The 14,270-nt window shown below is 36.0% G+C and overlaps 1 protein-coding gene across 1 annotated transcript in view; it reads left to right on the top strand.

Moving 5' to 3' along the window:
- The window catches only part of LOC107655700 (serine/threonine-protein kinase 17A-like), a 48,824-nt gene that overhangs the window by 13,394 nt on the left and 21,160 nt on the right, over positions 1-14,270 (top strand). Inside the window, exon 2 of the mRNA XM_016443276.1 lies at positions 4,766-4,978. Within this exon, the coding sequence (XP_016298762.1) occupies positions 4,766-4,978 (213 nt within the window). The remainder of the gene's footprint in view (positions 1-4,765; positions 4,979-14,270) is intronic.

The raw sequence follows: 14,270 nt of genomic DNA, 5'->3' as shown, positions 1-14,270 counted from the left end.
AAAAATAGATGCTCAATCCCGAAATAACCATAGCAACTAAAAGCAGGTCTATAAACAGTAGGGCTGGGTAAAAAATATCGATATCTCGATATTAATCGATTCTCATTTTTACGGAACGATATCAATTCTTAAATCCCAAGAATCGATTATTCTAGCCTGTTTTCAATTAATGGATGGAACATTGAAGGGCACTTCCCATTAAATATATCGCAATAAGCATTGTGCTTTGGTACTTTTAATATGAAACAAAGTCTCAGATTTTTAATTCTGTTCATTGTATTGCAGAATTCAAACAATAAATGCAGTTTTGGCGCTGTTTAATCTGGAGTGACAGATCGCTGTTGCGCAGTTCAACAGACGCGGCAGCGCTTACGGTCTCGTGTAATCTCTCAATCAGTGTTTCAGCCGCGCAAAGACGTCTATATAACGGCTTGTAAACAATGTCACGTAACGTCACATTTACCTCATATTTGGTGACCATAAACTTATCAAGTTTTATGACAGCCACCATTTAAATGTTTTTATAGCCTATTTAAAAAAAACTAATTGAAGTAGAAATATTATGTAATTATAACTTTATTATTTTAAAACTTCATTAAGTGTAATTTTAGCAGTTGTGTAGCCTACAAACCAGTTTTAACCTTCAATATTATAGTAATGTAGCTAGTACTAACTGACTCTCATGTATATTTTACAGCATTAGTTGAGAGATTTTTTTTTCCTTGAGAAAATTTGGCATGTAGTTTACTGTACCTGATATATATATATATATATATATATATATATATATACAAAATAATCGATATTGAATTGAATCTAATCGAATTGGTAATCAAATTGAATCGCAAGCTTGTGAATTGAATCGTGAAATTTGTGTCAAAACCCAGCCCTAGAATCTTGATTGTTCCATGGTTCACATGTTAGACGGTTTTGTTTGCATATCATTTGACCAAATGAAAATCTTCCAGTCGAGAAGAAACCCATTACAGAGCTGCTTAACTTTACAGCCAGATTTTATTGGGCCAGCTCAGAACAGGACATTTGTTTTCCACTTCCCCATTAATCTCCACATTTTTTGAAGAATGGAGGAAGGCAGTCCCAGCTGTGTGTAGTAAATCTGAGGAGATCTGGACAGAATGGGGATGGAAATAAAGAAAACTTCCTTTTCTGAACCCGTGACTCTCACATGAGCTTTGTCAACCCAGCCATTTTAGTTTACTTTACAGGTCTGAGTTCAGGGATACAAGCCAATTAAAACAAAAGAGTAGTTTTCTTCATCTGTCCTTTGAATTCATCAGATGCCATGCTTCGGGCTGAATGTGAGAGAACGTTGCACAGGTTTTCTATCCGTTACCATATTCCTGCATGGACTTGTGTTTTTCAGCAGAGCATGCATCCATTGAAATGACCAACACAGATGCTTTTAGCAGATCCACCTTGCTTTCACTTTGGTTTATGCTCAAGGTGTTCTGCTGATCTTGCAGTACTTTTTTTTGCAGTCGCTGTTAATGGTGTGTTTGAGACCTCACCTGCTGCATTTAAATCACTCTTGAATCTGTTTTAGGATTTGTCTAGGCGCTCTTTAGTAGGGGGGTGCACAAATAGTCGAATATTCAAATATTCGATATGCAATTATTATTTGAAAAATAAAAACACTAATCGAATTTTACTACGTGTTGCTTTGCTGGCCGCAAATGCAGGGAATTCATGATTCCCAAGCACTCAAACTAAAAGTCAGCTATATCTAAATGCACTAGGTGGCGCTGTGGAGCGTGTTAACGATTTGATTGTATTTGATTGTATTTGATGATAGAATGTTGTCGTCTGCCGCGTGAAGATTGGAATTACTTTGATCTAAATGATCTTACAAATCTGAATTACTTTTGATCAAATGAATCAGTGAATCTGAGTGATCATAATATCACCAACTCAATGAGAATCAAATGAAATCCAGACAGCAGTGACTGAGGAAAGACATCTGTCCATCACTGCATTCATACTGCAGAGTGAGCCGAGAACAGAGCTGATCTAACAGCCAAATGATCTGGAGACATGCGCTTTCTTTAAGTTTCCTGGAGTGAGAGAGCTTTAAGAACAGAAAACACACAGCGCTGCAGGAAACTCTGCTCAGCACAGTGTTATCTTTGTGTCTCTGGAACGTCTGTGTCGCCGCGCGTTCTTACTGCTATCAGACTGAGGAGCCGACTTTCACCCGAGCATGTGGATATTATTGTTTTTCTCAACATTAACATGTGAATATTTATTTTATATATAATATTAATTATTAAACACGATAAACATAGGCCGACTCAAGTGTATGTACGTTCTGCATGTAAGTGTGCTCCGCTTGAGCTTGAATGCTTTTAAATATATTTTGTTTACACGTTTTCAACTAAAAGTAACGTATAACGTAACGTTGTTGTAGAACATTGCTGTGTGTAAGTGTGTATTATGCCTAATCATAAGCTTGTTTAGAAATGGTGACCAAAAACATGATTATTAAAAAATAACTTCTTTCTCGTTAAATGCCATTTAAGTAAACAAATATTAGAATATTCGTTTTTATGAGCCCAGATATACAATATTTTTGAAAAATGCCCATCTCTACTCTTTAGTCAGCCGCCTTTTTGTCAAACATGACATTCAGATTATCATAAATTAAGAATTGAGTTTGAAATTGCTGTATTACAGTTCAGTTTATTTAAAATTATTTATGTAAATATCTAATAATATTTGTCTTTAATTTTTATAATAATAATAGTAGTGAAGTAAAATGTATTTATTATTATTATTGTAATGTAATAAGACATTTGCCTTTGTTATTATTAATTATATTTTGTTATTTTATAATAACAATGAAAATAAGACAAATATTATTATTATTATTATTATTATTATACATTTTATTTTGTTATTGTTTTTATAATAATTACAAATAAAAGGCTATTATTATGTTTTTATTTTGTTATTATTTTTATAATAACTAAATACAATAATAATAATAATAATAATAATGTTTTTGCCATTTTGATTTCACTGTGCACATTTTTCAGTACAGAGTAGTTCAGGTTGGGGTGGGGGAGGACAAGAGTTTGGAATTGAGTAAATAAAGAATTCTCTCTCGTCTTTGGCTGATTTGAATTAAATAGCAATTAAATCACTCGCTTTTCTTTTTTTTTGCCAAAATGTCTCCGTTTGAATGGTTTGTCATGTCAGCTTCTAACTGAACCAAAAACATGGGTTTGAGAATGGGGTTATCTGTTTGTCCATAGTATAAAAGTCCTGCTAGGGCTGGTACATCCTACATCTGTGCAATACATCTTCAAGACAGATGTAAGCTAGGACGCGCTGCCTGTGTGACCCAAATCAAAACTCCCTGAGCTGTAGGGAATGTGTTCGCAGCTCAGCGGGACGGTGTCGCTTCAATACACCGCTTTCCTCAAGAATCCCCTCAGGCGACGTGAGTTTTTTCTCATCGTGTTGCCCTGCATCTTTAAGTTCAGCGCTGAAAGTGGGACACAGAGGGTCAGTTTGGGCTTGGCGATGATTTCATCCTACAAATATGCCGCCGGGACAAAAGCACGTTCAGCCGCGGTGATAACAAGTGTGCCATCTTTAGACACACAGCACCCTCCCAGCTGCACCCTTTCACGTCCCTCAAACCCTCCAGCTCCGGCCTTTCTCTCAATCAAATGAAAAGGGGCCCTGAACAGAGTTGTTTTGTGTGTGTGCTTGTGGCCCACGCTCTTTCATGGCACGCATGGAAATGTGAGCCCTGCTACTACAGTATATCTGAAGCAGATTGGTGCAGTAAAAGCACCTGCATATTCCACTCTGTGCTCTTTCTCATTTTCTTGCCACTAAGCATCACTAGTTAGTTTTACATGTAGATGGCCCCTTTCTAAGTAGCTGGTTCTCAGTCAAATGAATCCGATTTTTGGCGATATGGCCAAACATATTACCCAATATTGTTTTCCCTATCATATGTTATTGATATTTATCACAATATTTATTTAGCATTAATGGGGAAGTAAATGCTTTCCACATGTTTATTAGACATTGAGAATGAATGTAAGCATAACTTTGTTTACAATGAAACTGCAGAGAGCACAGTAGATGCCTTTCAATTCAAGGCCCCATGAAATCCATTTTATTTCCCTAAATTCTGTTTTCAGTTTTATCTATTTATTTGTTTGTTGGATTCTGTATTTAATGATTTAATTCAAATTTAATACAAAAATAGTGTCTAATGAAATTAATTAATAAATCTTTAATAAATGAATCAAGCTTTTAAAATGCAATTACATGAAAATGTAAAATTTACAACAAAACATTACGTTTTTATTTTTCAAACAAGATGTTGCACGTTGTATGATATTTCTTAATTTTATATTATATTCCTTATTTTTTATAAATTATTATTATTATTATTTTATATTATTTTATTCTTATTCCTATTATTACTTTGAAAACTACATTTAGTATACATTAGGAACACATATATTGTAAAATTTCAAGTTAAACCAAACTTTAATTTTGTCAGTTTGTAGTGAAGATCTGTGAGTTTCAGTGTGTGTTTGACGGTAGTTTTTCTCAAAGTAAACGCTGTAAAGCTGCTGATGTGACTCTCAGAGCAGCTCTGGAGATGAAGTTCATGTCCTCATCATCATCATCATCATCATCATCATCACAATCTCGATATGATGTCTGTGAGATATTCTAACTGCTAACAAGCGTTCTTCCTCTGGTTTTCTCTCCCCATCAGAGGTAAGTTTGCAGTGGTGAGGAAGTGTGTGGAGAAGAGCACAGGGAAAACATATGCAGCGAAGTACATGAGGAAGAGGAGGAAGGGCCAGGATTGCAGAACGGAGATCCTTCACGAGATCGCTGTGCTGGAGCTGGCAGCGGCCTGTGCACGAGTCATCAATCTCCACCAGGTCTACGAGACGGCCAACGAAATGGTGCTCGTTCTGGAATAGTGAGTATCACACATCCAAGGCTTAGTCACGCTTATTCCGTAATCGCTGAATCCAATGCAAAATCACATTATTTTAATTTTTTTGCAATCTTGCATAATTCGTCATTTCGCCGCAAAATAATCACAAAAATTAAGGTCTCACAAAAACCAAATCTAATTTAATTATCCCTAATTTTATTAAAGGTAGAATGGATTATTTGCATGAGGATAGAGATGTCAGTGAGTGTGAAACAAAGCGAAACTTCCGGAGTCTCTCATTACGGACCGGCTAATGAATATCCTAATGCATTACACCAGAGCGGGGGTAAATTGTGTTGTAGTCCTTGTAATAAAATACATTCTACTGTTGACCATACCATCCAACATATGTATGCGAGCAGTTAACGATGTCTGAGATAGCTACTTTATGACATGAGCGAAATAAAGTAAGCAAGGTGATGACTGTTTTATATGGCTGGGTGGTGTGACGATGTAAGTGTCAAATCGACAGAGATTTTGTTTATATCAAGGCTATGTAGCCTATATATCCTCACAGCTTTCAGACGGCTACTGTTTAAAGTGATTAACACGTTGGAGCGATTAAGAAACATGGATGAATGACAAAATAAAAAGTATGAAATGCTTGATAGTAATAAAAAGCACATAATTCCCATCTTGCCGCATGCGCTTGCCAAAGTATCCATCTTGGCGAATATTCATGTAAACACACAGTCGGTTTATGTCTTAAGTGAACAAACCTTTTTGGGGAAAAATAGTTTGGGACGTGTGTCAGCACTGTATCTGCGCACTACTGTAGGTCTGCTAGTGTCGTTAATATTAATGAAACAACAATAACAGCTGCAGCACAAATAAAAATTGCCTAAATTAAGCACCGTTGATCTTTGTTGTACTTATTTGTCCTATTATTGTTTCTTTTCAAAATAAACTTTATGCACTTTGTTTGTTCTTTGTCATGCATGACTGTTATCTAACATAATTTATATAATGGTAAGTGTGCTATCCTAATTATTAAAAAAAAATCTGTAAATTTGATTGCAAAAAAAAAAAAATCACGAAATCCTGGAGGGCTGACTTATTCATTCTCCTTCATTACGACTGGTTATTGCCCATTTATCCTAAATGTTTTATTTTAATTTGGCATTTGCATTATCTTGCATTGGTAACGAGCCTACACACGTGCTCAAGGTTGCGGTTGCCAGATTTCAAGAGTTTTAATCTTTCTCTTAAATTTATACTTTTTCTGCCCAGTTGTTTACGTAATCTCCCCAACCTGGAAACTAGGATAAAAATTGTCTTCGTTTTAACAAATAAATATCATTTCTTAAATCCCAACACTGATCTTTTAGGCTATGCGCTTTTCAGTTGATGTGCGAATAAAACTTCACTAAACATTATTTGTAGAGCGTCTCGTATCAAATAATCAGAATAAACTTAGTGTTTTAAACTTGATAAGAAACAAAGTCTCAGCTTTCAAAATGTGATTTCATGAAAATCAAACAATTTAATGTGGCATAACAGATTGCTTTATCTGCCTCAGTTCAAACGCCATGCGAACAGATCTCTTCTTTATTAGTAATTATATCTCTATTTCAACAACAGACTGGAGTTGAAGATTAATTATATCATTAGAAAGTTGATATGAAAGCATTTAAAAGTTTGTATATAGCTCAGTTTTCATTCGGGTGTTGATTTATTGTATCTAAACATGAATCATTACATCATTTAGAGAATTTTTTATTGTTGTTGAATCAGTATTGAATCAATTCAAATCTTGTCAATACCAGCCTTACCCATCACAAACATTTAGTTTGTCAATATCAATATTTATTGCCCTTGAAATTCACCCAAACATTATTCACTCTCTCTCATGTCATCAGGTCTCTCTCAACAAAAATGTAGCTCTCAAATATCTTGTATATATTCAAACATGATGTTTCTCAGCAGGTCTGATCTTGGTGACATCAAAAGTCATTGGCTATCGAGTCTGTTGTATTGTTAGGATCTCATTCAGTCACTGCATTAGTGATTTTGCAGGCTTGTGAATATAAACTGTGCTTTGCCTTAATCCGTAATCAACGGCCAGGCTCACGTCAGGCTCAAAAATATTGAGGTGAAATCCCATCCTATCCAATTAAGAAAGTACATCAAGACTGAGCTCAGACCGCAGACCCGAGGTGAAAACCAAAGAGCACTAATCCACCTATAAACCCCCAAAGCGAAACAGTAAGCACTTGCTATTCCAGCAATGATCAGCACACACACACATCTGTGATAAACGATATGTTGGTTTAACGATATGCGAGCTGACGTTATCAAGAAAGTCACTTGCTTTGTAATAAACAAACAAAAACGCGTCTTTAGAGTCCAAAAGCATTCACTGCCTGATGAAGCCTGTTAGAATATAGTTCGAATGCATTTATAATTCAAGTTATGAAAACAAAAATCTCCATGGGTTTTTGTTTCTTATAAGATATGATATAGTTGAGTAATATCACACAAGCAAGAGTGCTGTTTTCCTGAATATTAGCACGAGTGTGATCACAAATGTGATATTAACTTATACAACAGTTCAAACAACATGAAGTTAATATCGAGTGAGTTACATTTTAGACAAAATATTGTCTTTTTTTTCTGTTTTGCCAACAAAAATTGTTCCAAACAAAGCCGGAGCAGAACATTTGTGCATCTCTGAGAAACACAGAGGTGTTCCGTTCCTGAATGAATCTGTTTTTGAATGAATCATTTGAGTCAATGATTCAATAATCCATTCATAAAGTTTTGAATGAATCGTTTGATGAATGACTCAATGAATCACTCATTAATCACTCATTAAGGGACTTTCCACCACCTACTGCCAGTCATTTAGTGCCATGACAGACTAAATGGAAATTGAATTTTAATTGTTTAGGCTCTGTTGTTAATTTTCTGTATTTTCATCATTTAGAGATTTTTTTTTTCTCCATAAGAAAAATTGGAATGTAGCGGAAGTATTTTGAAATGAATCAATATCGAATCAAATCAAACCTAGAAACCTTGTCAATAATACCAGCCCTGCCTATCACAAACATTTAGTTTGTCAATATCAATATACGGTATATTGCGAATGTAATAGTAACTTGTACAACAGTTCAAAAAAAACATGAAGTTAATGCAGCACTATGTAAGTTTTGGCTCTCTAGTGGTTAATAAACAGAACTGCACACATCCCGCGGAAGAACATTCCAACCGGAGCTACTTCTCTAAGTTTATGTCTATGGCGATTCACGCAGGTGTGTGTTACTCCGCAGCGGTGACGACCCGACCAGCCTACAATAGTCCAAATATAAGTACTTATTATAAGTGTACCGTAGTGATTCGGAATAAGACAAAAATGCGGTTTGGAAGATGAATTCATGATGTATTCGCTCATTATTTACGTTTTGCAAATTTTGAGAATTTGCACAGAAAAAGTTACATAGTGCTGCTTTAATATGGTTACATTTTACACACAATGTTTTTTTTCCTGTTTCGCCAACGAAAATGGTTCCAAACAAAGCCGATTCAGAACATTTGTGAAGCTGAGAGAAACTCTGGCATGTTCCGTTCCTGAATTAATTTGTTTTTGAATGAATCAAATGAGTCAGTGATTCAATAATCCATTCATAAGTCAGCCACTTGCTTCATTTTTCATCAGTTTGAATGAATCGTTTGATTAAATGAATCACTCATTAACCTATTATTTAAAAAAAAAAAAAAAAAATCACAAAAAATATCGAGATATAATTTTTTGTCAATATCGCACACCCTACTCAATATCTGTTTGTGTGCAATTCAGCCAATGTTTTCATCCCGTCGGTGGTCATACGCAGCAGATTTGATGTTCTAGAAAGGCCACACTGACAGTTTAATTCATTTGACATGAAGTGGGTCACACATTTCTGGCTTCCACTCAACAATATCCTCTCCCAGACAATGAGCGCAGACGGGATTCGACTCCGTCTCGTTGGACATTTTGTTTTGATCTAGAGTTTGATGGATCCATCGACTAATAAAATCTGAAGCAGATGATTTGCATTATTTCATTATGGCTCTGCGCTCGTATCTTTCAAAAGATCAAGCGGCAGCTAATTCTTGGGGTTTATTGTGAATGTGAATTGAATCCCTACACGTATGTCAAAGCATTTGGCATCGGAATATAATGCAAATCCTCCAGTATAAAGCGAGTGGACCGTGTTGGTTGGTGCAGCTGCCTCTGTCCCGGTTGACCCGGTTCCCAGTGTCCGGCGTGAATGGACTGACCCTCGCGGCGGGGAGAGGGTCAGCGCAGGAATTTTAATCTGCTCCTCCAAACACACAGAGCCCATAGACTCTTCCCAACCATGGAAACTGACGAGACGCCTGCATTTACAAAGAGTGGTGTTGAGGAAGAGCACGAGAGAAGCCATGAAAGAATCGACTGTGATGAGGAAGAGTTGATTATCTGGCGGCATGCGTGACCGTATCGACGGGTTCGTTGGTAAACACCGATCCCACTTTCCCGCTACTCCCTGCAGGCTGACCTATATCAATCGACTGGGTTTGGACGAGCAGCGAGGTCACTCTCGTTTCCTCTCACCCACCAGCAATAGCATGTGTTCAGATCGCTCATCATCTGCCCACACGGCTGTCCTTCACCAGCAGCTGTCTCTGGACATGCAAGCCAGAGCCTGAATGAAAGAATAGGGGAATTTCCAGAATGCATTCTTAAAAATCAGTCGGGGTTTTCTGCCACTTTTGCCAATATTGTTCAGAATTTATTGCATGCATAACTACATTTTACAGTTTGTTCATGTACTTTATAAAGCAAGACAGATGTTATTACTTTCACCTGCTAAGATCATTCTTGCTATTTCCATTGTGCACGCATCAAAAGTCCAAATTGTTTTAAACCAAATGCTTATAGTGAGGAAATGTTCCCACTGATTAATAAACTAAACAGCAGGGTTACTGATCACACCACCAAATGAATGAATGCTTGAAAATGGTGGATTCATTATTATTCTTAATGAAAAACACCACAATAAAATAGTACAGAGGCAATCTTGTTTATATGAAACTGAGAAATGTTATTAGTAAAAATATGATGAGGGATGTACAGAGCTGCATGTAACAAGCAACAAAAATATATTTACCTTGGCCAGAAATTAAGAATTCGTTCCTACGACTGGATTCATTCCCATTTTATTAAATCGTGGCCATTGATTTTCATTTTGATTTCATTCAAATAAGGGAATGAATTAGTACAATGTGGCCATGATTTAATAAAACAAGGGAACTATTCTTAATTCCCTTAATTCCCACAATTTTATTCAAGCGAGGGAACGAGTTAATAAGTCGTGGGAACAAATTTTTATTTTGGGGCAACGATATATTTTCCCCCACATATCATGTGCAGGGATCCGTATTTCCACAACACAAATATACATAAAAGATTGTTGGATTTTCCCCTTACTTTAAAACAAATGTTTAGTTTGTGGTTCATTATTATTTTTAATGAAATCAACAACAATTAAACAATCACATAAAAATAGATGCGATTGCTTTTCGCTTTAACACCAAATCCATCGTCTTGTCAGTCATCTCTCCTATTAGGGCTGCATGATTATGACAAAAATCATAACTGTCGATTGTTCCCTTGAAATTGTAATTGCGATTATTAATTACGATTATCACAATTTACATTGAATGCTGTTTATACTTTGTTTGTTCTTTAAATAAAGTAAAAATATGCATGGTTAACCCAAACCCTAATATTATACTAAAACTAAAATTAAATTAAAACAATGGAAAAACCTTTAAGATAACCTGTAGAAAGAAAACAAAACATCTTAAGCACGCAGAATAACATTAGTGGACTTTGAATGATTAATTGCCAATTTGGATCGATTACGTAATTGTGACATCCGTACTCGCGATTAGAAATTCGATTAATTGTGCAGCCCTATCTCCTATTCATGTTATAAGTGAAATCTGACTTGTGAATCTTATTTCTATAAAAAAAAAGTAAATGAAGTAATGTAATCGATGTATGAATGAACACTATGTAAGCTTAGTAGAGACGAACACAAATCCCTTCAAATTATACTCCACTTGATAGCGTGCACAACCACTGGCGCTTAAAACAATGCATTGTTAGAAAGTTTCGTCCTTGTCCAGTGTTTTGCACTATTTTTCTCCAGTATTTATGACAGATAGAAATGTTTTTGTGCTTGTTTAAACTAGTTGCATGCATCGATTGTTGTTGCCATCTCCAGTAGTTTGTTGTTTTGTCTCATCACTTTACACATTATTCGTTTCTCTTGACACCGCTTTAATTAGACACGTTTGCTCGTGCCTAAGTGTAAGTGCACTGGTGCTCATGTTGTCACATGTTCAAGCTCTGTGGAATCATGACAACCCTAGCAAATTCCGGCAGTCGATACAAACCCATCCCATTAACAGCAAGGCTCAATATAATTTGTGATGCACGCTAGGTCACACACGCTGTGCAAAGCCTAAATCTGCAGTAGATTAGTCAAATTGCTTCCAAATAAATAAATATAAATATAACTGGAGCAGTTGGTGTATGCAGAGCGAGCATAACTGTGTCAAACTGGCAGGATTTTGATTTGTTGTATGGAGTGTCCAGCCGTTAATTGCAAGGTGGGCGTGACCGAGAAGGATCTTATTTAAAACCGCACTGAGTTTTTATCAGTAAGTAATTGATGAAATGTAATAACTTGGAGCAGCGATCCACGGCCCTGTTTTAGACGACAGTTGTCAGTGAGCTCCTGATTGCCTTCATATGGTGCAGTAAATCTGCTTTGACCGCATCTTGCCAAGACCCCGGGGGGTCGGACGGGCCATTAGGCAGATAATAGATTACACCGGCAGATTAGCATCCTAAGACAAGACCAAGAACCTGCTGCTCAAGCAAATGTTCAACTTTGACCCCAATAACCAGGATAAGCATTTTTTCCAGATGAATTCACCTGTGGTCTATAAACCTGTCCGAAGAGGCCACATAAGGTCATCATGAGCCAGACTAAATGGATACAGACTTTTAGTAAACAGTGCAAACTAACTAGTCAGACTTGGTTTACAAAATTGATTGCATTAACAAGCTAGTAACCCAACAATGTAGAACCTTTCTGACTCATAGCCCCCATTATCAAAGACAATATTTAATTTCAAAAGCTTTAACCTTTATTTACGGAGTGGCAATATAATAACATAATTCAATAAAATAAATAGAATTAATTCAAATAATAAAATTTCAATAACTGAATCATCAGGGTTTACACCAATTAATTTACATGTATTTTTAGTCATTTGTGATTACAGGGTTTTTCAAAAAAATGTTTTACCCTACAAATAGCAATTGCTTAGCAAATTATTTTACTTCATTTATTCTTTTTTTTTAATCAATCGTTTTTTAGAGCTTTCAATTAATCAAAGAATCCCCCAAAATATTAAGCAGCACTGTTTTAAACAATAAAAATGATCAGGAAGCTTTCTTCATAATTCAACACCAATTTTTCTGTAAATTGTAACTGACCCCAAACTTTTAAATGGTAGTGTAACTATACAGTTTAAATCATTTTAAATCATCTGAGGTCCGCTTGGAAAGATTATATTCTTTTGGGGTCCTGCATTAGTGTTTAATCTCTCTTTAGGCCTAATTGTTCTTTAATTGCTATATCTTATTGTCTTAAACCTCAGCCTGTTGTTGAGCTCTTATTAGGGGTAAGATCAAAAACATGATACGGAAGCTGCAAAAGCTGAAGCTCTGAGTAAAGTGCCTGAAATTAGCCCTTTTCTCCCCATCAGCACTATCCGCTAATAGCGCTCGTTTAAGTGCTCTTTCTGTGGTGGGGAAGTAGAGCGTAATGCATCTCTCTCTCTCTCTCTCTCTCAGCATGTGACATGTTGTAATCGACAGCTCTTTCCATCTTCCCCCGGGTGAGGGATATTTCGGGGCACTGGGACGGTTTGAAGGAGGGGTTGTGGTTTTGGATGGGGGTCTGGCTGGAATGATAGAGGAGCTCTCGCTCTCGCTCTCGCTCTCGCTCTCGCTCTCGCTCTCGCTCTCGCTCTCGCTCTCTCTCTCTCTCTCGCTCTCTCTGATCTAGCATGTGAAATCCAGAAAGAGCCAGTTGTAGCCGACAGCTTTTTCTTTTCTTTCCATCTTCCCTTACACACAGAAACTTCATGGCAACCTGTCAAAATAACAGTATGGTTTAACATGTAACAGAAATATATTACTCTTGTATTACTTTTGTAAAGTATAATGTACATCTTTAAATATTCCATTTTCTATCAAATTTAAATAAAACAATTAAATGATAAAAATAAATATTACAACCAGATTAATCACTTAATTGTAGAAAAAAATAATACAATTATTAGCCTATTTAAAGGAATATTCACCAAAACCGAAATTCAGGTACCGATACCGGTACCGTACTGGTTAAAATGTGAACTGTACCCAACCCTAGTCACAAATATGTATTTGAAGACCGGAGCCAGTAATTTGGGGCTGACTGTACTGGCCAATACACGGACAAATCAGAACAATTAGTTTTCTTAGGAATTTTTATAGTTAAAGTGAGATTCTCCGCTCTTTGGCTTTGCCAGCCCTCACTTTGTGTGTGTGGAAATAACATAAGTTTTAATTTGCCCTTTCACAATTTAAGACCTTAAAAATGTATTGCATAAAATGAATATCTTCCTTTGTAGTTTTGTCTTGTTTTTCAGGACGAAACTCTAAAATCCTTAAGTCCCATTTTCTTAAAAAAAAAAAAAAGCATGTTTATGCTTAAAACAAGAACTTAATACTTAATATTAAGTTAATGGGGAATGAAAACTGTTTTCCCTTTAAATTAAGTTAAAGTTGACCCCATTAGGATATATTTGTTCTTGTTTTCTGAGAAATTTGACTTCAAGACTTCTTTTGTGTTATTTTGCTTTTTAAGAAAATGTATCTTGATTTAAGAATCTTTAGACATTTTCACTGGAAAACAAGACAAAATACTAAGGAAGAACAGTACCTTTGTGGTGTGATCACAAGTAAAGGTATAGTTCCGCCAAAAATGAAAATTACCCCTGATTTACTCACCCTCGAGCCGTGCTAGGTAGGGCTGTCAAAAATAAAATTTGAATGTCGAATAAAAAAAAAAAATCCACATTTTTAGGTCTGCGTCAGCTGTCAGGCAGCCTTATCAGTGGCGCACGAAATGCGACGACAATGTAAGTGTCATTGCATTTTAATGCTTTTGTTAGCCTATCCAGTTGA

Source organism: Sinocyclocheilus anshuiensis, unplaced genomic scaffold (assembly GCF_001515605.1).
Source record: "Sinocyclocheilus anshuiensis isolate Anshui unplaced genomic scaffold, SAMN03320099.WGS_v1.1 scaffold631, whole genome shotgun sequence".
Classification (NCBI taxonomy): domain Eukaryota; kingdom Metazoa; phylum Chordata; class Actinopteri; order Cypriniformes; family Cyprinidae; genus Sinocyclocheilus; species Sinocyclocheilus anshuiensis.
Note: the sequence above shows the minus strand (reverse complement) of the source record. Positions and strands in the feature narration are given on the sequence as shown.